Source organism: Hemitrygon akajei, chromosome 19, assembly GCF_048418815.1.
Source record: "Hemitrygon akajei chromosome 19, sHemAka1.3, whole genome shotgun sequence".
Lineage (NCBI taxonomy): Eukaryota > Metazoa > Chordata > Chondrichthyes > Myliobatiformes > Dasyatidae > Hemitrygon > Hemitrygon akajei.
In genome coordinates, this window is record NC_133142.1 from 5,735,344 (window position 1) to 5,759,968 (window position 24,625).

The 24,625-nt window shown below is 41.7% G+C and overlaps 1 protein-coding gene across 3 annotated transcripts in view; it reads left to right on the forward strand.

Moving 5' to 3' along the window:
• Nucleotides 1-24,625, forward strand: part of LOC140741719 (MICOS complex subunit mic25-b-like) — a 693,418-nt gene that overhangs the window by 220,920 nt on the left and 447,873 nt on the right. For 2 of the 3 annotated variants that reach the window (XM_073072022.1, XM_073072019.1), the window contains exon 5: nt 6,832-6,915. The exons of the other annotated variant lie outside the window; for it this stretch is intronic. In XM_073072022.1, the coding sequence (XP_072928123.1) occupies nt 6,832-6,915 (84 nt within the window). The remainder of the gene's footprint in view (nt 1-6,831; nt 6,916-24,625) is intronic. 3 annotated transcript variants of the gene reach the window in all.

Below are 24,625 nucleotides of genomic sequence, written 5' to 3' on the forward strand. Positions count from 1 at the left end.
TGGCAGCTAGTGCGATGAAAGAGCTCTTTAAGTATTGGCCGAGATGCTGTTTAAATGTCAGTTATTTGATTGCGACTTTGCTCAGGGGGATAAGCCAGAATAAAATGAGGTTTTAGGTAAAACGGTGTAAAAAAAAGCAGAATTCCTGAGAGCATGAATCTCTTCAGCCCTTGGAGACCTGCAGCAGAATATTTTAAGCTAAATGAATTGATCGCAATACAGTGAGGAACTGCTCTGTTTGCCCATATTCATCTTCCAGAGTAATTTTCAGGATTAGGAATTTGCATAAAATCACATCTGCTAAGGTTATTTGGTAGAATTTGTATTTTGTTTTGCGAGCTGCTGTGGGAGTTGGAGATTTAAACTCCCCTTCGACGCTTGAGGTCTGGTGCTGTTTGCCTTTTCAAAGCAACAACCATCTTTATATTTTTTTGTGGGGGAGATTTAGAGTTGTGAGAATTATAAATGTCTGTGCCAGATCCTACAAGATTTACCCTTCAAACTTCTATATGTGATCACCTTGAAAATGTATAATTTTTTTGAAGGTTATAATTTACTGGGCACTTCTTAGCAATTTCAATCAGTAAAGTTTAATTGAACAAAAATATGGCTTGCTCACTCACGCTCGAGTCCCTAGCTGAAGCCTGGGACAGGTGTTCAAAACTGAGTATATCTAATGAAGTGTAACATTGGTAAATTAAACTCAACATTAGATCTCCTACCCGGTACTTCCTGACTTGACCAGCCTTCTCTCTTTTTTTAAACCCTCGGTTTTGAGCTTTGACTCTTCTTGGCTTTATGTCCGGATTGTAACCGTTCACTGTTTCATCCACGCTCAAGGTGGATGCAGATGAATCTGTGAGGTGTTTCGTGTTAGCAGAGCGCTTCCCTTTTGTTGGTCAAATTGCTAATTAATTATGGGTTTTACACACAAGCCTAAACATCAACAAATTGGAAATATTAATAAATCTGATGTTACTCTCAAGAAGCACAGACATTGGATGAGCTGTCAAGGGATACTACCTCACAAGATAAGGTTTCTGTAGGCTGAGGTAAATTATCCAATCAAAGTTCAAAGTAAATTTATTATCCAAGGACGTATATGTCCCTGTATACTACGCTGAAAGCTTTCTCTCTTACTGCCCATTACACTGCTGGCATTTTGGGCAGCAACGAAGGTCCTCCATCTCTGTCTGTCCATACAGTCATACTCAGATGTAGAAGGATTCTTCATCACTGTTTCTGTAACAATTCTGTTTTACCGGTCAGGATTGTTAGCCCTGAGCTGCACTCCCAAACCTGGAGGACCAGTGGACTACTGGCCGTAACTCTTTGACCTGTTTGGCATGATTGGCCCTGACTCTAACCAAAATAGCGCTCTGGGTCATTGAGCCACACAAGCCTCCAAACCCTACGACAAGGCTGTGGTCTGTCTGGAGCTGAAAACTTTAAACCACCCTAAAATTTTGCAGAGCAATAGGGTGATATTTATTCTAATTTTATTTTGAGACTACAAGCCACGCTGCCCAATTACACACAGGTAATTAATTAACCGTATGTCTTTGGACTGTGGGAGGAAACCGGAGCATCTAGAGGAAACTTATGTGGTCACAAGGGGGAGCGTACACACTCTTTACAGACAGCGGTGGAAAATGAACCCAGATTGCTGGTGCTGTAATTGACCACATGGTTGTAATTGGGCAGCTGGGGTCATTGGCCTGTGATCTCTCAATGAAATTAAAATAAATATCACTCTATTGCTTTGCAAAATTTTAAGGTGTTTTGCAGTTTTCCCAGAGGACCACAACCTTGTCATAGGGCTTTGGAGGCTTGTGTGCCTCAATGACCTGGAGAGCTATGTTGGGCTGGAAGGGCCTGTTAATGTACTGTAGATGATATGTGGTTGTGTTTACAATTGATACTTTCTTCATGCAAATTGGGCATTATAACATCATGAAATATATTACTACACTACAGGAGAATGTGTGCTATGACCTGCACCATTAAGGCTGCAAGCTCTGCTTGTTATAGCTCAGCAGATCCCGAGGTCAGTTATCAAACTGATCATTCCCTGTATTTCATCAATAGTTAAGGCACAGGAGGCCAGCAATGGTTAGAATGCACAGTTCTTGGAGGGCTGTAACATTGGATGAGGTTACATAAAATTGTGCAGCCTCCTGGCATTTGGAATCACTTTTAAAATTTATATACAACATCAGTTTACTGGGCAAACAGACTGAGGAATTGCAATCATACTTAGCCCTTTAGCCGTCTGTGGCTTTGCACACATCTTCACAAAAATAAAGTGTGTGGACTTTTGTTGCAATACTCATAGGTTCTAAATGATGTTACATCAACATTTGCCTTTTGAATGCCGTGAGGTATGCTTAAGATCTAGTCACAGGCAAATTGTTAAATTGGTCTATTATTGCCACATGTACAGAGTGCAGTGAAGAACTTTGTTTTGCAAGCTGTCCATACAGATCATTTCAATACATAGTACATTGAGGTGGTATAAAGGAAAAACAAAAACAGAATGCAGAATAGAGTGTTATAATTACAGAGAATGTGTAGTGCAGGTAGATAATGAAGTGCAAGCACTGTAATAAAGTGAATTGTGAGATCAAGAGTCCATTTTATGAGGGGACTGTTCAATATTATAGCAGTGGGATAGAAGCTGTCCTTGAGTCTGCTGGTATGTGCTTTCAGGCCTTTGTATCTTCTGTCCAGTTGGGTGGGGAGGCTGTGGTGAGGAGTAGAGAGAATTTCTGGGGTGGGTGGGGTCTTTGATAATGATGACTCCTTTACTGAGAAGTACAATCGGATTCCATAGAGAGGTGGTTGGTTTCCATGATGTGCTTCTCCGCGTCACCACCATTGAGGACATCTTCAAAAGCCAGTGCCTCAGGAAGATGGCATCCATTATAAAGGACCTTCAGCATTCAGGACATGCCCTCTTCATGTTAATACCATCAGAGAAGAGGTAAAGAGCTTGCAGGCCAGAGTGATCAATGATCCAGAAACAGCTTCATCTACTTTGCCATCAGATTCCAGAACAATCTCTGAACCCATGACAAGAAAGTGCAGATGCTGGAAACACAAAGCAACACAAACTAAATGCTGGAGGAGCTCTGCAGGCCAGGCAGCACCTATGGAAACAACCAATGTTTCAGGCTGACATTCTTCTTCAGGACAGGAAAGTAAGGGGGAAAATACCAGAATAAAAAGGTAGGTTGAGGTGAAGGAGGTTAACTAGAAGGTGGTAGGTGAAGCCAGGTGAAAGGTAAAGGGCTGGAGAGGAAGGAATCTGACAGGAGAGGAGAGTGGACAATAGGAGAAAGGGAAGCAGGAGGGGACCCAGGAGGTGGTGGTAGGCAGGTGAGAAGAGGTAAGAGGCCAGACTGGGGAATAGGAGAAGAGGGTAGGGGGAGGGGATTTTTTTTTAACTGGATGGATGGAGAAATAGATGTTCATGCTCTCAGGTTGAAGACTACCCAGTTGGAATATAAGGCGTTGCTCCCCAACCTTGAGGGTGGCCTCATTGTGGCAGAAGAAAAAGCCATGAAGTCGGAACAGGAGTGGGAATTGGAAATAAAATGTTATTATTCCTTTATTTTTCAGTATTTATTTATTTTGTAATTTATAGTAATTTTGCCTTTACACTGAACTGTTGCTGAAAAAAAACCAAATTTCACATCATATAAGTCAGTAATAATAAATCTGATTCAGATTCTGGCTAATGCTAACACACACACCTCCAGACTATTCCAAAGGATTACGCAGTTCGCAAAGCCTTTTCAATGAGCATACATTCCAGTAATTTGTGTTTTCATATAAGTATATTCAGGCTGTGAGAAAGAGCCTTCTTGACACTGTTCTCTGATACTTGTTTATCTTCTCCCTTCTTTAACATTTCAGGGAGTTATAACATGATGAAGAGCCCCGGTTAAGGGTCTCGGCCCAAAATGTTGACTGTTCATTCCTCTCTGATCTGCTGAGTTTCTCCTGCATTTTGTGTCTATAAACCCAAGAGATCAGCAGATGCTGGAAATCTAGAGTAACACACACAAAATGCTAGAGGAACTCAATAGATCAGACAGCATCTATGGAAATGAATAAACATTTGACGTTTTTCTTCATCTTTAGAATCTCTAATGACGATAACATGGTTGCTTGGTCACCGAAGGAATGAGCCTGTACTTTGACCTGGTTTCCTTGTGTCTGTTAGGAATGAATCTATTTAAACATTTTGGAGTTACAGACTCATAATCTCAAAATCTTCATCTTTGTGGGTGGAGTGTTGTGATGATATTCTGGAAATCTCAGTATTAGGCAAATGATGTAAAGTTGTATTTATTTTATTTTGAGACACAGCATGGAGAAGGTCCTTCCAGCCCACTGAGCCTCACCACCCAGCAACCCAGGACAATTTGCAACGACCAACAAAACTACCATTGGCATGTCTTTGAACTGTAGAAGGAAACCCACGTGCACATGGGAAGAATGTACAAACTTACTTACAGAGGACTCCGGAATTGAACTCTGAACTTCAGAATGCCCTGAGCTGTAATAGTGTCCTGCTAACTGCTACACTATCAAGTTGGAATAAACTTAGTGGTCTTTTACCTTTTTTTATTTATTGTATCTTACAGATTTAATGAAATTTCTTGTTCACATTTTGAGTATAATTGATAATCTCATCATTAAATGTTTTGGATTATTCAAGCAACAAATTATATGTGTTGCCATGCTGGTTCTACTGACAATCAAAAACAGCTGGATTAGAGAGGGTAGTCAATGGTGTGAGGACAGGGAATGGTGGACTCATTCCGTATCTCTGTTGGTTAAATTCTCATATTCACGTTTCCCATATTTTTACTGATTTTTCTGTGCTGCAGGGATGCAAACATTTATTTGGTTATGTTTCTGTGATTGCTCTGACATCTAAGCAAATAGTAATTTTTTTTTCCCTTTCTATGTAGGGAGCGTTCTGTCGGAGTGCGGTTTGTTCCGATCTGGAGCTTTCAGTTTGAAAGAGAATCTCGGTGTAACAGAGAGCAGGCAGAAATTAACCTGACTGAGATCGACTCACACACCAACACTTCAACTTCCTCAGGAGGTTAAAGACACTCAGGATGTCCCTGTCAACTCTTACCAATTTTTATCAGTGCACCATAGAAAGCACTCTGCATAACGATTTGGAATGGCAACTGCTCTTCTCATGACCACAGGAAACTGCAGAGAGTTGTGGGCAGTTCAGCACATCACAGCGACCATCCTTCCCTCTGTGGACTCTACCTATACTTCTCTGTGCTCCAGTAAAGCAGGCAATATAATCAGATACCCTTCACACCCAGGGTATTCTCTGTTCTTCTTGGAGGGAAGGCCTGTTTCCATGATACAAAACTAGAACACTCAGAGGAGACCCACACAGCCATGGGGAGAATGTAAAAACTTGGGACAGCAGTGGGAACTGAATTCTGACTACTGGTGTTGTACAGTCGTTATGCTACCATGCCTGTGGTGAGAGCTATATCCACAACTGTCTGTAGTTTCATGGGGTGACCGACAGAGCAGTTGTCATACCAAACTGTGATAAATTGGAATAGGATGCTTTCTATGTTGTGTTAATAAAAATTGATGAGGGTCAATGCGAAGGTGCCAAATTTCTTTAGCCTCCTGAGGAAGTAGAGACACTGATCTTTGGCAAAATATGCCCTTGCTGACCACTTGAAGGCATTTCAGTGCTTGCTATCCATACTAACAAAGGACATTTGATTTAGGACTTTTTTCCCTGGAACGTAGGAGAGTGAGGGGAGATTTGATAGAGGTGTACAAAAATACGAGGGATGTAGATAGAATAAATGCAAACAGTGTTTTTCCACTGAGGTTGTGTGAGACTAGAGCTAGAGGTCATAGATTAAGGATGAAAGGTGAAATATTTAAGGGGAAACCTACATGGGAATTTCTCTCAGAGGTTGGTAAGACTACGGAATGAGTTGTGGGTGTGGGTTTGATTGCAACACTTCAGAGAAGTTTTGACAAGTACACGGATGGGAAGGATATGGCAGTCTCTGGTCCAGGTGTGGGTCAATGGACCAGGCAGGATAACAGTTTTTTTATAACTTTATTTATTACTTTATTTTTTTTTACTTTATACAGAACTGAAACTGGCCCTTCAGGCCCAATGAGACTGTGCTGTACAATTTAACCGGTTCATTCAAATGTCTTTGGAATGTGGAAGGAAATTGGAGCATCCAGAGGAAACACTAGTAGTCACAGGGAAAATGTACAAATGCCTTACAGACAGCAGCGGAACTGAACCCAGATTGCTGGTGCTGTAATAGTGTTATGCTAACTGCCAAGCTGCTGTGCCTCTCTGTGGCTTGGACTAGAGGGGCTAAAGGTCCTATTTCTGTGCTGTAATGCTCTATGACTCAATGACTGTATGAGCGAGACATAGGAAGGAGTCGTACCCCTGTATAGTTATTTGTAAGCAATGACTGTAATTATCCAGCCGGTGGTGTGTGAGTGGTCCTGGGTTCGAATCCAGCCGGCTCCTTGCACACTATCCATCCGTGCTGTGTTGAGCATTGAGCTAGCAACTCAGCCTTGTGAAAACAGACAAAAAATACTAAAGAAACGGCAAGGTGGCTGTCCGATGTGCCTCAAGGTGCAGAGAAGAATAACAAAAATTGTGAGAGATTAACTGGGAGAGATTAAACAAGGGGATGAACAGACTTACAATATTTTTACCTTCTCTGCAGGACTTGGAACAGGGAGGCTACACAAAATTTATTCTAATTTGCTGTATTACATTTTATTTTCCAGGCCAGTCAACTGGAAAAGAGGGAGGCAGAACTTCAAGAACTTGAAGTTTTTTATAAAGAACAGTTGGATCTCATTGAGAAGAAGGTTAGATTGAAAATATTAATTTATGGGTAAATGGGAGCTTGCACTGAATTGCTGACTGCAATTGGTTGCCTGTGATAAACTAAACCTTAGCAATTGCGATATTATCAAAAGGGTGTATAATGCAGTGAGATTATCATTGATTCCTTGTATGAGGCCTGTGTAGAATGTTATTGAACAGGAAATCAATAAGGATCCTTGTAATATTCTCCTGTACATTACAATATGCAGTGGCCAATTCCTATCAGAGCCATCAGATCTGAGCACAGATATTCCCATGTATTTTGCAGAGTTTAAAGTAAACATGTCGATCAGGCCTTTTGTGTGACAAGTACGTGAAAACAGCCTTAATTAACTTAAAATGAAAGAGAAGTATTTAAGGAGGTGCTGAGTCTTTCCAAAGGCAACTCTCAAAAACTATGCCTGTAGAATATAGAACATAGACCCTTCAGACCTCTGTGTGGTGCTGGCCTTTTAACCTACTTTAAAATTAATCTACCCTTTCCCTCCCCCATAGTCCTCCATTTTTTATTCATCCACGTGCCTACCTAAGAGCCTCCTAAATAAACCCATGTATCTGCTGCTACCAACACCCTGGTGGCATGTTCCACTCACTCACCACTCTTTGAGTGAATAAACTACTGACATTCCCCCCCCTTCCCACTTCTTCCAAACACCTACAGTTGAAGCTATGCTCTCCCTCATATCAATCATTAGGAAAAAAGTCTCTGGCTATCCACTTGATCTATGCCTCTTATAATTTTGTACACTTCTATCAAGTTATCTTTCATCCTCTTTTGCTCTGAAGAGAGAAGCCTCAGCTCATTGAACATAGAAACTTAGAAACATAGCACAAGCAGTTCAAACCACACGCCACCTGTCCAGCCACACATCATTGTCCTATCTCTGCAATAGAGACTGTGCATCATGCATAGGATTCATTAGCGACCTCGGGTTCTTGAGGGAAGAATTTGTATCTGGAAATTAGAAGTCAGAACGTAGAACATAGAACAAAGAACAATACATATTGTAAAGGCCCTTCAGCTCACATCGTTGTGCTGAACTTGATGTCAATTTATACGATGATGCCTCTTCCTGTGTATCATTCATATCTTTCCCATATTCAAGTGTCTATTGGAAAGGCTCTCAGCCTCCACCTTAGCTTCAACTACTGACAACCAATTCAGATTCATATTTATTTACCACATGTACATTGAAACATATTGTGATATATGTTGTTTGCGTTAACAACCACCCCAACCTAAGCATGTGCTGGAGGCAGCCCGCAAGTGTCGTTACACATTTTAAATCCAACATAGCATGGCCCCATGTTCTGCAGAGCAAGCAACAACACCAAAACCTCCCTCCCACCCACCCTCGCATACCCATAGACAGTCCTGTAATCCAGGACAGGCCGTCTCTGGGCCTTCAGCTTCCGGTGAACTCAGACTTGCAGACATTGGGCTGTCAGCTTCCCCAGTGGACTTGCAGGGACTCGCAGACACAGGCTTCAGCCATTGGGCTACGACTGCTGGCTGTTTGCCCAAAGGAGAACGCCTTTTAGTGAGAGATCCATTTTAAAAAATAACCTTCCTTGTAATTCATCCTTCTCAAAAATCTCTTCGTTACCCTTTACATCTACTAGTACTTGCAGTGACTATGACAGCAAAGTAGTAAAATAACCAGCGGAATAAAATGAAAAAAAAACTAAATATATTAGTTTTTAAATCTTGTCCATTGCCATGGTAGTTAGATTTACTTATGATACCGAGATACATCCTAGGATGCACCGGATCACATCATCAGGTGTTTCAGGTTGTTTAACATCAGACACCCTCACCCAGACGACCCAGCCATGGTTGATCAGACCCTAGCTTATGTCCCAGCAGCATTGGTCCACATGTCAAACTTCTGGATCCATAGCCATCTGGAGGCTCTTTTCTTTGTAGCCCCCATAATGCCAAGGAGAGAGTAGGTTCTGCACTGTGAAGAGCTGACGAACCTTCACACCCCACCTCTATAGGCTTGTAGTGTGCCTTCCACCCTTATCTCTGGCAGTGTTCTACCAACTCCAGGTGTTTGTCTTTCTTATGCTGAAACTCCTCCTCAATCCGATCTTCCCAAGCACTGTCAGTTCTACCATGACCACCTACTTCCAGGTTTCTGACAGAATGACCATGACAGGCCTCAGTGATGATGGGATAAAGTCAGGAAAGTGAAGAACAGGTAATTATTGATTGCATCTTACCCCAAAAAGGAGAGTAAGTTTTGGATGTCTAAATGAAGTTTAGAAAAATTATCATGGTTAATTGCATCACATCCCTTGGATTATGACTGAAACATTTAACCAGGTAGGTCGGTTATAAAATCAATTGCATTTCACAAACTGAAGAGATTTTGCAGATGCTGAAAATGCAGAGCAACACACACAAAATTTGGGAGGAATTTAGCAGGTCAGTCAGCATCTATGGAGAGGAATAAACAGTCAATATTTTGGGCTGAGGCCCTTCATTAGGACTTGCATCTATAATTAGTGTATTTAAATTACACGGACACTTACAGACTTGACTATTGAAACAAAGTTGAATTATATACAGAGGTATTAGGTGAGGAATCACAGAATCAGAATTAGATTTATTATTACTGACTTCTGCAAGGTGAGATTTGTTGTTTTGTGGCAGTAGTACTGTGCAAAGACAAACAATTACTATAAATTGCAAGAATAAATAAGACCATAAGATGTAAGAGCAGAATTAGGCCATTTGGCCCATTGAGCCTGCTCCACCATTTCATCATGGCTGATCCATTTTCCCTCTCAGTCCCAATCTCCTGCCTTCTTCTTGTATCCCTTCGTGCCCTGACTAACCAAGAATCTATTAACCTCTGCCCTAAATATATCCAATGACTTGGCCTCCACAGCTGTCTGTGGCAATGAATTCCACAGATTCACCATTTTCTGGCTAAAGAAATTCCTCCACATCTCTGTTCTAAAAGGATGCCCCTCAATTCTGAGGCTGTGTCCTCTGGTCTTAGACACCCCTACCATAGGAGACATCCTCTATTTGAAACATAAGGTCATGCAAAGAAGAAGGAGTAGGTTTATGGTCTGTTCAGAAACCTGATCAGAAAGGCAAAGAAGTTGTTTCTGAATCATTGAGTGTGATTCTTCAGACTCCTGTACCCGCTGCCCAGTGTAATAATTTGAAGAGGGCATGTCCTGGATGATGAGGATCCTTAATGATGGATGCCGCCTTTCTGAGGGAATGTCATTCCCTCAGTATTAATCACAAATCTTCTAAACTTGGGCCTCTGTACTACCCTCTGGATCCTCAACTTTCTCATCAGGAAACCACAACCAGTGCGAATTGGTGGTAACATCTCCTCCTTGCTGACAATGAACTCAGGCGTACCTTGAGGATGCACGTGCAGCCCGCTGCTCTACATTCTCTACACCCACGACTGTGTGGCTAAGCACAGCTCACGCACCATTTATAAATTTATGGTCGATGCCTTTGTTGTCCGTACAGTCTCAGACAAGAAGGCATACAGAAGTGAGGTATATCCGCTGGTTAAGTGGTGCTGCAACAGCAATCTCACATCACTGTCAACAAGACTAAGAAACTGATTGTCAACTTTAGGAAGTGGAAGTTGGGAGAATGTGCATCAGCTGTGTAAAGGGTGAGCAGCTTCAAGTACCTGGATGTCAATATCTCTAAGCATCTGTCCTGGTCCTAACACATTGATGCAATCACAAAGAAGGCACACCAGTGGCTATATTTCATTAGGAGATTGAGGAGATTTGGTATGTTAGAAACAAATCTGACTGGTTGCATCACAGGCTGGTACGCAGGCTCCAATATAGAGGATCGCAAGAGGATGCAGAGGATTGCAAACCCTACCAGCTCCATGATGGATAATGGACCCTCTTAATCATCAAAGGCATCTTGAAGAAGGGGGCCTCTATCATTAAGGACCCTCACCATCGGCACATGCCCTCTGCTCATTACTATTTTTGGAGAGGAGGTACAGGAGCCTGAAGACCCACATTCAACAATTCAGCTCCATTATCAGATGTCTGAACAGTCCATAAACCCATGAATACTGCCTTGTTATTTCTTAATTTTGCACTGTTTATTTTGTAATATATGGTAATTGAATGTCTTTGCTCTGTACTACTGCTGCAAAACAACGAATTTCACATTATATGTATCAGAGATAATAATTCTGATTCACTTGCAGTTAGATGGGATTAATTTAGGTTATTATTATGGTCTGTGTGGTCTTGAAATAAGAAGCAAGAAGGTACAGGAGCCTCAGGACTCAAATCACCAGGTTCAGGAACTGTTATTACCCCTCAACCATCAGGCTGTTGAACCAAAGGGGATAACTTCACTCCACGTGCCCTGTTATTGAGATATTCTCACAACCTGTGGACTCACTTTCAAGGACTCTTCATCTCATGATCTTGATATTTATTGCTTATTTATTTATTTACTGAGATACAGTGCAGAATAGGCCCTTCTGGCCCTTTGAACCGCACCACCAAGTATTCCTCTGAGGTAATCCTCGTTTAATCACGGGACAATTAATCTACCAACTGGTACGTCTTTGGACTGTGGGAGGAAACTGAAGCACTCAGAGGAAACCCCAGCGGTCACGGGAGAATGTAGAACTCCTTACAGGCAGCGGTGGGAATTGAATCCAGGTCATTGGTACTGTAACGTGTTGTGCTAACCACTACACTTTTGTGCTGTTACGAACCCCGTAACTGGGTCACTTACCAGCAAAGATAGAGAGGTCCGTTGAAGTCTGATGGTACTATTTTTAACAGTATTTATTAGTAAAAATACACAAAAATAATATCAATGCAAACATACAGATAATATACGTCATTAATACTAAATCTAAAAGTGCGGGTATAATAATAATCAATAAGAAATAGCTCTATCGTTGTCTAGGGGATAATGTATTGTCCGATGGAAATATAAAAGTCACTCAGTTCATTCAGGCTACCGCCTTTTGGTTTTCGCTGTGTTGCACTTTGTTGGAGAGAGAGAGAAATAGGAATAGAATGGGAACAGGTACTGCTACAGGTTTTCCAACCTTTATGATTTCGATCCTTCAGGAGTCCCGTTGGTGTGGCTGTCCACTTGTGGCCTCTCCTTTAGCTAAAGCCGTTCTTCCGTGGTGAGGCCGCCAATCCCAGTCAAAGGGAAAGGACGCACGCGAGCCCCCCACCGGCTGTCGCTATTAAACGCTGTCACGGGATGTCTAGCGTTTCTCCTGGTGCGTCTAAAGGGGTTGTTCCCCAGACCCTCTTTTATCCTTACTCACGGGGTCTCAGATGTCAATCAGGTTGGGATGATGCAATCCCTCAACCAGCCCACTCTGGTCATCCCCTGAGGGCTTCAATGAATAGTACAGTACTCAATACACAATTCCATCTCCAAGAGACAATGTCCGTTATCAGTGGCTTTGTTTCCGCTGAGGCCAGGACACATTCCAAAACCTTGTGGATTCTCTCTCATTTCCTGGGTCCCAGACCCGAATTAATAGCGATCTTGCGATTCTCAAGAAGGAGGGGGCTACTTTGTACCCTTCGGCCCCTCAGAGTTGTGGCACATTCGTAACAGTGCCACTTCCTTCTCTTTCTTTTTGTATTTGCACAGTTTGCTGTCTTTTGCACACTGGTTGAACACCCAAGTTGATGAGGTCTTTTACTGATTCTATTATGGATTTATTGAGTATGCCCAGAAGAAAACGAATCTCAGGGTTGTATATGGTGACATGTATATACATTGATAATAAATTTACTTTGCACTTTTGAGGGTCCGAAGGGCCCATTCCTATACATGTTCTATGTGCATTGTTACAAGCTTTGATGTTACGGTATGCCATGGTGAAACTTGTGGGTAATTTGAACTGGTCCCAAGAACTGTGCTTGTACAGAGTAACGTAGACAAAGGCTTTGCTCAGAATCATCGCAAGGCAATATCGTTCACTGTGGTGTAGTTGAACTTTCAAATCAATCCATTTCTGATCGTCTGCATGAGGGAAACTGACAACTGCTGAAAGCTGTGAAGGCCATTAGGTAAAATTGAGTTTTAGGCGTATTGGCCACAGTGGAACTGCATTCTACTGTTACTGAAGTGGCAAAAAAGGTGCTCTTAATTGGGCACTGAATTGACTGCTTCACATGAGCTCTCAGAATGGATGTGTTGCTGTGATGTTAGCAGTGAAGATAAGTTGTGCAGAGAGAGTAAAGGGTACTTTAAATTGGCTAAATGTTGTAAAATGCAGTTCAAGGCAATTTACCCATCTTCAGCGGCATTGAGAAATGAGAAATTACTCACTGACTGACGTACAATACTCTGCAAGTCTTAGGTGTGTATATATATAGCTTGGGTGCCTAAGACGTTTGCACAGTACTGTAGTAATTTTATGTATTGCATTGTACTGCTGCTGCAAAACAACATATTTCCCATTATCTACATTACTATACTGTACAAAAAACTTGGGCACATATATCTAGCTAGAGTGCCTAAGACTTGTGCACAGTACTGTAGTAATTGTATGTATTGCACTGTATTGCTGCCACAAAAAAAGTTTCATTACATATGTGAGTGATGATAAACCTGATTCTGATATGGGTCTCTATTATGGACTAGGAATGGGAGAGGGGGAATCAAGTTTGGGAAAAGGGGGAGAGGGGAAGGAGTGAGAAGCACCCGAGAGTAATTCTGCAATGTTCATTAAACCAATTGTTTGGAATCAAATGACCTTGCCTGGTGTCTCAGGGCTGGATGTGTCTGCACCTGCACCACCGCCTGCCCCTGGCACACCTTCTCTGCCACCTGTCCCACACCCCTCCCACGGCGCTCCCCTCTTGCCGCTCGCAACATCCTTTGCTCCCGCCAGATTTACAAACCCACTCTCCGCTCCAAATACCGTATTGTGCCAACGTCTTAGGCACCCTAGCTATTTATCTGTGCCTAAGACTTTTGCAGAGTACTGTAATAAAGTCAGAACATGTTGGAAATAGGTCAATCGGAGTCTGCAGAGTGAGGAACAGAGATAATATCTCAGATCAATGATGCTTCATCAGAGCTGTGGATAAATATCCTTTTAATTTCTCCTCTTTTTTTCAGTCTTGGTGAATGGACATTGATTTGCTGAAACGTTAATTGCATTTCTGTCTGACCAGAATACTTAAAGCAATTCCTGTTTTTATTTCTGATTTTTAGCAGCAACTGTCTTATGCTTTTACTCACTGAATCTGACTGCTCCAGAAGCATGTGGACACAATTTTCTTTGGGTGGGGAGACCCATGGTTCTAAATCTCATGAAGCCATAGTGTCATCGAATATTCGTAGTAGTGCGATCACTTGAGTTGAGTATGATGTTCTCCAAAGGGGTTGTCTATTGATGGGTCATCAGGTGGCTGATGTGGGATCCACATAACTGGGATGTTAGTGTGGATTCCCTTAATGCAGGGGTTCCCAACCTTTTTTTTTATGCCATTGACCAATACCATTAAGCAAGGGGTCTGTGGACCCCAGGTTAGGAACCTTTGCCTTAATGGAGAATGCCTGTTTGTGAATTTGTTTAATGTGAGGGGGCTGATGCAAGGCGTCCACCACATGGTCCTTGACAGATCGTGGTCAAGGTCCAGTGGCAAGGGTTGCAAGACAACTTAGAACTCATCACTGCTACAGCCTTCCTGTACCTTCACTGCCATTGTGATGAGTCATCATCTTCTGCCAGTTCCACCATTGAGATTTTGTTAAGGTTGCTCTTTGTCTGGAACCTTACTGCCATGGGTGACTCTGCCAGGAACTAAGCTCCAGACAGCATGGCTTTTGGAATCTCAGGAACTCATAAACTTCTCCACCATGACAAGGTGATGATCCTCGAAGGACACTGCCCACAAAAACAGGCCCTTCAGCCATCTTGTCCGTGTAAACGTGGCCTAAAACATTGACTGTTTACTCTTTTCCATAGATGCTGCCTGATCTGCTGAGTATCTGTAGCTTGGATTTCCAGCATCTGCAGATTTTCTCATTTTTGTGACTGTAATTGGGTACTGAGAAAATGGTCCAGTGCTCAAGCCGCTATATATTGGATGAGATGATAAACAGAATTCTTGTGTGCTCTCGTAGAGATGTGTAGAAGATCTCAGGGTGTTGTTTGGAAGTGCTCTCCCAGATATCTGGCCAATATAGTTCTAAGTTCAAAGTTAAAAGTTCAAAGTAGATTTATTATCAATGTATGTATACAATACGTCGCCATAAACTACTCTGAGGTTCATTTTCTTGACGGTTTTGACAATGGAACAAAAATACAGTAGAATCAGTGAAAAACTACACACAAAGACTGGTGAACAATCAATGTGCAAAAGAAGACAAACTGTGCAAATACAAATAATAATTATAATAGACAAATAAATAATACTAAGAACATGAGTTGTAGAGTCCTTGAAAGTGAGTCCATAAGTTGTGAAATCAGAGTTGAGTTGAGTGAAGTTATCCACAGTAGTTCAGGAATCCGATGGTTGAAGGGTAATAACTGTTCCTGAACCTGGTGGTGTGGGACCTAAGGCTCCTGTACCTCCTACCCGATGGTAGTAGTGAGAAAGGGTATGGCCTGCAAGGGTGGGGGTCCTCGATGATGGATGCTGCTTTCTTGTGACAACACTGCTTGTAGATGTGCTTAAATTTATGACAAATATTGGTACAGAAACCGATTTGCTGGTAAGTATCACTTTGCTGTGGGAGCTTACTGTGCATCTTGGCTATATTCTACAGTGATACACGTCTAAAATATTTACTTGACTATAAGAAGAATCTCAGACCTGACTCTCAGAAGAGCCCAAGCAGTTAGATCACTGATCCCAACAATAAGAGAAAGACAACTCGGATTCCTAGGACACATCATGCGGAAAGATGAACTAGAGAAACTCATACTCTCTGGAAAGATCGAGGGGAGCAAACCTAGAGGAAGACCTCGGCTTATGTACATCAAAAGCCCAGCCGGGTGGCTACACATCGAAGAAATGGAAGTCATCCAAAGAACGAGGGATAGATCCGTATGGAAAACCATGGTCACCAACGTCCGCATCGGATATGGTACTTAGACAGACAGACAGACTATAAAATTCTCCAGGATATGATGAAATTATGAACTTTATTACAAAGATACAGGATTTTAATTTTACCTGTTTTCAAAACCGTGTAATTAGTACACTTGTAAAGCTTTACTGGCAGCGACAGCTTTGTGCCGTTTCCTGGCTTGAACATCTTCTTGACAGTTCACAAAATGTGTTTAAAGAAAATAGTTCATAGTTAAACCTTCCCTTATCTTTCTCAGGCAGTTGTGGTTTGCATTGCTAAAACAAATTGTTCAATAGAAGCTCTCTGTGGGTTAAAGAGCTCTGAATTAAATTAAAGGTTCTTCATGGCTTTTCATGTTCTTCAATACTTATTTACCTCTGTCCCTTTGAGCATGCACTAGCTCCATGTTGTGAATGTGTCAGCACTAGCAAAACACCTTGTTAGAATTTCAAGTAACTATGTACAGAGTGAACAAGTGAGCCAGTGTCACTCTATGGACATAAAATCAATCTACGTATATGAAAAAGGGTTTTGGTCCGAAATGGCGACTGTTTACTCTTTTCCATAGGTGCTGCTTGACTTCCTGAGTTCCTCCAGCATTTTGTGTGTGTTGCTCTGTATTTCCAGCATCTGCAGATTTTCTCGTGTTTTATGTACCAAGCTGTCTTATGTATTTATACAGTACTGTGTGGATTGGAGATATATCCCTACCAAAAGAGGTGCAAGGCGCTTCTTCCCTCCACTAACCCGCAGGTCACCTTTGTTCAATGTGTAGCACCTACTTAATAAACCCACCCCCCCCCCCCCCCATCTACCCCAATCAGGGTTACATGAAACCATGGGAGCAGGTGGTGGATGGTCGAATGAGCACCTGGTGCATATCACAAGTCCTGGTTATGCGACCACTGACGCCAGGCAGACAATCTCTGAAGAGTACTGATAATGACTGAGGTCACCTGTCTTGTAAAGGCACTGCCTAGAAGGCAGCAATGGCAAACCACTTCTGTAGAAAATTTTGCCAAGAAAAATCATTTTCATGGAAGGACCATGATCACCCAAGTCATACAACATAGCACATAATGAATGAACGATATGCAAAAGTCTTAGGCACATATATATGTAGCAAGGCTGCCTAAGACGTTTGCAAAGTGCTGTATAGTGGTTAAAATCGGAAGATGGTTGGGAAACAGAAATAAGAGTACTGAGCTTTATATTAGCTCAGCAGTATTACGTGTTGGGTAAATGGAAAGACATAACATACAGTACAGTGCAAAAATCTTAGGCACCCGAGCTAAATTTATGTGCCTAAGATTTTTGCACAGTGCTGAATTTACTGAGTTTTTTAATTATTGTGTTCTTCATTGTGTCTTGTGCTGCATCGGACTGGGAGTAACAATTATTTTGTTTTCCTTTACACTTGTGTACTGGAAATGACATTAAACAATCTTGAATCTTGAAGTAAATGCAGTCGCAAAATTAGAATTATAGCCTACTCTCAAGACAGCAGTGAACTTTTACACCTGAACTTCAAACAAAATAGGAGATCAAATTAGTACTATTTATGCATTTTGAACAGATGGTGGCGTGTTCTTCAATCCCTGGAGTTTTTTATTTCTGAACCACTAAATTTCATAGATTGGCGATAGTTTGTTTCCCTTCAGAACTCTTCCCTCAGGTCACCCTGTAACCACCTGTGAAAATACTGTCTTACAATAGATTATATATAAATGGTATGAAAGCCCTGTCTAGCTTTTCAGTCTTCGTGTTAACAAAAGAACAGACCTTGAAAAGCTATTAAAAAATCTACCATTGTGCTGGTATGTGAATTTAGAAGGTTTTAAACCTGTCTCTATTTGTTGAAGAAAGCTTCTTGGGCGCTAGCTGAGAAATCCCTGTCTGAATGTGCTCCAGTTTCACTTCTGAGCAACTTCAATTTACAGTGAAGTTGTGTGGAGACCTTGACATTTTGTGTGCATGAAAGAAGCTTTACAGCATTAAATTTAATCTTTTACATAATAACGAGGGGTTCAAGGCGAGAAGTCCAATAGGTTATCCTTTTACATGCTGTTTTTAAGCTCTGTGCACGCGTGTGTGTGTGTTGGTCAAACACATTAATCTTATAGAATAATAACAAAATTTCACTATTTTTCTTGTTTATGGTGTTGTCTTCATTGTCCTTAACCAGAGATCTGTTAAAGACCAGATATTTATAACTGAAGAAGAAGGCATACATTTCCCTATTAGTAATTCCTGCACTGTACTGCATTGTCACAACGTACTTGCCTTTGTAAAGGCTAACAGCCATATCCCCTGTGAAAATTCTGTGCTGTTTTCTCTCTGCATTGTGTTCTATTGTTTCTCTTCTTTCATTGATTGGTGAGTTTTTAAAGAGATAACATTAGCTGTATTCTGTACTGTACATTGAAGCATCGAGACGTACAGTGAAATGCATTGTTCGTGTCAATAGTCAACAAAGTTTGAGGGTGTGCTGGGTGCAGCCCTCAAGAGTTGCCTTGCTAGCCCCTAAGCTACCGTCTCACCCTTCCAAACGCAAATAAATCCTGTGTCTCAGAATCTCTTCCAATATTACCACCACTGATGTTAGCTGTTAATATTGGAAGAGGTTCTGAGACACAGCCTGTAGTGTCCTCTGTTTGAAATACTTGTTCCTCAGGTCACCTTTCAATTTCTCCCCTCGCAGCTTAAATCTGTGTTCTGGGATAAAGACTGTGACCATCCACTTTATCTATGGCCCTCATGATTTTATAGATGTCCATAAGGTCACCCTTCAGCCTCCTTCACTTCAGGGTAACCAGTCCCAGCCTTCCCTTTTAACCCACATTCTTCATTCCGGGCAATATCCTTGTGAACCTTTTCTGCACCTTCTCTAGCTTAATCACATCCTTCCTACCATATGGCAGCCAGAACTGCACAAAGAAATCTCAGAGAGTATAGTTTCAGTGTAAATTTATTATCTAAGTATGTGTAAAGTATACAGTACAACCCTAAGATATGCCTTCCCACAGGTAGCCATGAAACAAACTTCAAAACATTAAATTACTGTAATTCAAAGGAAGACATGACAGTCCAAAATATGGGTGTAATTTTGTCTTTATGTGGTACTGTGATGATGTATGCAATCAACATCTTTACATAGAACCCATAATGAATTACTTAAATGGACAAGAATGCTGAATTCAACCAGTATATATCTATATATATATGTCTGTCTGTCTATCTATCTATCTACACACACTAAAATATTATTGAAGTATTAAATACACCATACCGTCTAAAGAAAAACCCTAAACAGCAAAGACCACCAAACACCAATGCATGAAAGAAAACAAATCATGCAAACAATTAAAACTGAACGAATAAGACACAGAGCATTAAACATCATCAAACCACAGAGAACCTGCATGCCACAGCCACAAAGCCAGTTCTGTGCTGAAGCACCTTGATCAAATCGCGCAAATCGTAAAAAGTGAGTAAACAAAACACAATGGAACATGTACTGCAGAGTATTAGATCATTTACAGACTCTTACATTAAGGGTACTCCAATTTTGAAGTGAAGTGCTCTTACACAGAGTGCTGGAGGAATTCAGTGGAGCAGGCAGCATCTATAGAGGGGAATAAACAGTTGACATTTTGGGCCGGGACCCTTCATTAGGACTGGAAAGGAATGGGGAAGAAGCTAGAATAAGAAGGTGGGGGGAGGGTAAGGGGATAGGTGAGAGCAGGTGAGGGGGAAGGTGGGTTGGTGGGGGAGAGAAGGATGAAAATAGAATTGGGAGTGATTGGTGGAAGAAATAAAAAGCTGAAGAAGGAGGAATATGATAGGACAGTGGACTATAGAAAGGGGTCATGTGAAGAGAAGAAAAGGGGTGAAGGGGAAATGTGTCTTATTCAGACTTTTCCACCCATCACTTCCCAGCTTCTCACATCATCACCGCCCCCTTCACTGCCAACCTACCTTCTCCCTCACATGGTCTCCCCTATTACCTGCCACATTGTACTCCTTCCCCTCACCCCACCTTCTTATTATGGCTTCTGCCCCCTTCCTTTCCGGTCCTGATGAAAGATCTTGGCCTGAACTGTCGACTGTTTATTCCTCTCCATCGATGCTGCTTGACCTGCTGAGTTCTTCAAGCAGTTTTTGTGTGTTGCTCCGGATTTCCAGCATCTGCAGAATCTCTTAAGTTTATGAAGTGAATTTAGATTTGAGTATCTATACGGTTGCAAATGTTCACAAGGTGATCCACCGGTGCTTACATTAGTGATTCTTGGCTATTTCCACAGTGGGTTCTTTGATGCCCTTTTGCCTCTATGAGTCAGAAATTAAAGGCTCAAATCTCACTCCGGAGACTTAAACCTAATAATACAGAATGATACTTAATTGCAGTTCTGTCAAAAATGCTGTCGTTTGGACAAAATGTTTAACCTAGATTCTGTCTGCTCTGTCAGATTGACATAAAAGATCCCATGACACAGTTTCAGAGGAAGAACAGGTTGCACTAAGGTCAAGGTATATTCCTCAGTCATGATCGGTGGAACTACACAGATTATATCGTCGTTATCACATTTGTAGGAGCCTGCTGTGTTCAGATTGTATTTACGTTGCAACAATGATGCCTACAGCTCAAAAATACGTACAGGTACTTGGTTTCAAAACATGTTGGAGTATTTTAATGCTCTGGGAGGTACTACAGTCGGCCCTCCTTATCTGCGGGGGATTGGTTCCAGGACCCCTTGCGGATACCAAAATTTGTGGATGCTCAAGTCCCTTATGCAACCTGTCTCAATGCTGTGGATCTTAGGACCCAGTGGCAGAGATCTGAATCTGCAGTGTTTCTGTTCACGAAAATAATCACGAACACGATTGAAAATAAGGTGGAAGTAATAAAGCGATCGGAAAGAGGTGAAATGCCATCGGTCATTGGAAAAGCGTTAGGCTACGTCGGTCAATGATCGGAACAATTTTAAAGGTTAAAGTAAGAAAGGCTCTGCCCCGATGAAAGCTGCAATTATTACTAAGCTACTCAGTGGTTTAATTATTGGGTTTTGGGTTTTTGATCCTCCACATCAACCCAGCACGGTGGAGAGCGCACTCGGGAGCGGTCTGTCCCAAGTCCCAAGAACTTCCGTTCCTGAGCCTGGCGCTGAAACATACGTACTTAAGTGTTTTATATGTATAGAAAGGTAAAATATATACTATATACTAAGACAAACATTTAACTAACTGACGCTAAATAATACCAGATGTACCTGTTCCGACTTACTTAGTAAGAGAACTTCCGATTTTTTTCGATCCCGATCCACAATAACCCACGCACATCCTCCCATATACTTGAAATCATCTCTAGATTACTTACAATACCTAATACAATGTAAATGCTATGTAAAATAGTTGTTATACTGCATTGTTTAGGGAATAATGACAAGAAAAAAAAGTCTGCCCATGCTGGAAAAACAAGTGCTGGAAGAGCACTCACTTCCGGGTGTTCGCGATTCGCGGCTGGTTGAATTCGCGCATGCGGAATTCGTGGATAAGGAGGGCCAACTGTATATTCTGTAAATACAAATCAGTTAGCTTAATCATCTGTACACCTGTATTGGTATTGGTATGGTGTAGGTTTACTGTCACATGTATCTAGGTCCAGTGAATACTTGCATACCATCTATACAGATAAAGTCAGAGAATGAGGGGGATCTCACTGAAACCTATTGAATTTTGAAAGGGCTAGATATGGAGAGGATGCTTCCAATAATGGGAGTGTCCAGGACCAAAGGGCACAGCCTCAGACTTCCCTTTAGGACAGAGGTGAGGAGAAATTTCTTTAGCTAGAGGCTGGTGAATCTGTGGAATTCAACACCACAGATGGCTGTGGAGGCCAAATCATTGAGTGGGTCTTTTAAAATTTTATTCAGAGATACAATGTGAAACAGGCCCTTTCTGCCCAACAAGTCACACCTGCCAGCAAACCACCTATTTAACCTTAGCCTAATCACAGGACAATGACTGATTACAAGACCAATTAATTTACTGACTAGTATGTCTTCGGACCGTGGTAGCATCTATTGAAATGAATAAACAGTTGACATTTCAGGCCAAGATCCTTCTCCAGGACTGGAAAGGAAGGGGGAAGGCGCCAGAGTAAGAAGTGTGGGGTGAGGGAAAGGAGGACAGCTGAAATGTGATAGGTGAAGGTAGGTGGGTTGGAAAAGCAAAAGGCTGGAGAGGAAGGAATCTTATAGGAGAGGAGATTGAATCATTGGAGAAAGAGAAGGAGGAGGGGCTCTAGGGGGAAGTGATAGGCAGATGAGAAGAGGTAAAAGGTCAGAGTGGGAATAGAGGAAAGGGGAGGGAAGGATTTTTTTTAAACCAAAAGGAAAAATCAATATTCATGCCATCAAGTTGGAGGCTACCCAGACAGAATGTAAGGTGTTACTCCTCCAACCTGAGGGAGGCCTCATTTTGGCACCAGAGGAGGCCATGGACTGATATGTTAGAATGGGAATTCAAATTGGAATCAAAATGTTTGGTCACCGGGTGGTTTTGTTTTTGGTGGATGGACTGGAGGTGCTCGACGAAGCAGCCTCCTAATGTACGATGAGTCTCACCAACATAGAGGAGGCCACATCGAGAGCACTGAGTACAATAGGTGACTCCAGCTGATTCGCCTTATCTGGTAGGAGTGTTTGGGGCCCTGAATGGAGGCGAGGGAGGAGGTGAATGGGAAAGTGTAGCACTTTGGCTCTTTGCAGGGATAAGTGCTGAGAGGGAGATTAGTGGTGAGAGATAAAGGAACAAGGGAATCACAGAAGGAACAATTCCAGCGTATAGTGAATAGTAGGGGAAAGTAAAGATGTGTTTGGCGACAGGATCCCTTTTGAGATGGCGTAAGTTGTGGAGAAGGATGATGTATTGGATGTGGAAGCTCATGGAGTGGTAGTTAAGAACAAAAGGAACTCTATCACTGTTAAGGCAGCAGGAAGATGGGGTGAGCGTGGATGTCAATTGAACCTCTTGACCATGTCAACATGCTTTTCTGCATTGAAATGCTGTCGCGTGATTGGCTGATTAGGTATTTGCATTAATGAGCAGGTGTATGTCAGTGATTCTGATTGGGAATCTGTGCTCTTCAGATCCTTCGCATTGAGCTCAGAAGAGTCACTGATGCAGCCAAGAACACAGGAAAAGCACTGTGCTATTGAAGAATGGGTGACAAGTTCTTATTAATTTCTGTTAAGGATTTTTAAAATGATCTGTCAACATACCCAGCTAGAAAGCAATCTGAAAATATTCGATTTGTTTGATGTTGCAAAGTTGGACAGTGTGTTTGCAAATTATGGCTGTGGCAGTCCCAGAATTCAATCTTGCTTAATATAATCTTTTAGCAGATTAAAAGGGAGGAAATCTTTGCATTTGAAGTCATCATCTGACAGTAATTTTGCCCTTTAATTGTTATTTTATCCAGCCTGCTCTGTCCACAGTACAAGGAATTAATACCACATAACAATTTATAACAGATTTGCAAAATGCAAACCCCTCTAAATTAGTAGGTGGGAGATGAGTTATTTAATCAGTCACTGAATTAAGATATTTAATAATGCGGCAGGAAATCCAACTAATATCATCTCAGCTTTGTCCAGAAAAAGGTTAATCCTAATGAAGCATGACGACTATCATTATGTCAGAATTAGATTAGATTGCAATGGAATATTGAATTTTTGCTTTCATGTTTCACAGTTAGTTGATGGAATTAATAATATTGTTAATGCAGGCATGCTGCCTTTGTGTTTTGTGAAAATTAAGTGTTAGTAATCAAGTACGGTTTTGTAAAGCTTTCCTCAAAGCCCCACAGACACTTAGTGCTAGTGGATACATGCATATTCTGTGTTGTATTTTACTGATATTCTGTATGTTCTTGCTGTCTGGTGTGTGTGAGGACTGGGCCTCAGGCTGTGATGTGGCTTAAGTGGGGTGGATGGTGTCAAACTCGGTGTGCCCCACTGGGGGTGGTGTAGTGTGGCAGCCAGGCTGGAGTCTGGGCCCTCACCCCCCCACCAGTGTTTGCTCAGCAGGAGTCATGCTCTATCATGGTCGACTGTGGATTGATAGCACGATTTTGGGACTCTTTTATTATGTGATTGTGATACCATTTGTGTTTGGTACCTTGTGTGTGCTTTGTGCTCTGTGTAACTGTTTGTGCTGTGTTTTGCACCTTGACCCCAGAGTAGCACTGTATGGCTGTATTGTTTGGCTATATTCATGTATGATTGAATGACGATTAAACTTGAATTGAATTGAATCACTTCTGAGTCAATAGTAAAGAAGGCAAATGGAATGTTAGCATTCATTTCAAGAGGACTAGTAAAAACTAGGATGTAATTGTTGGCCAAGGGACCTGTACTGACCTGTAACATTCTAAATAATGTTGAAGCTTTATAAGGCATTGGTCAGACCACACCTAGAGTATTTGAGTAGACTTGGGCCTGTTTTCTAAGAAAGAATGAGCTAGCATTGGAGAGGGTCCAGAGGAGGTTCATGAAAACAATCTCAGGAATGAAAGGGTTAACATCTGAGGAACGTTTGAT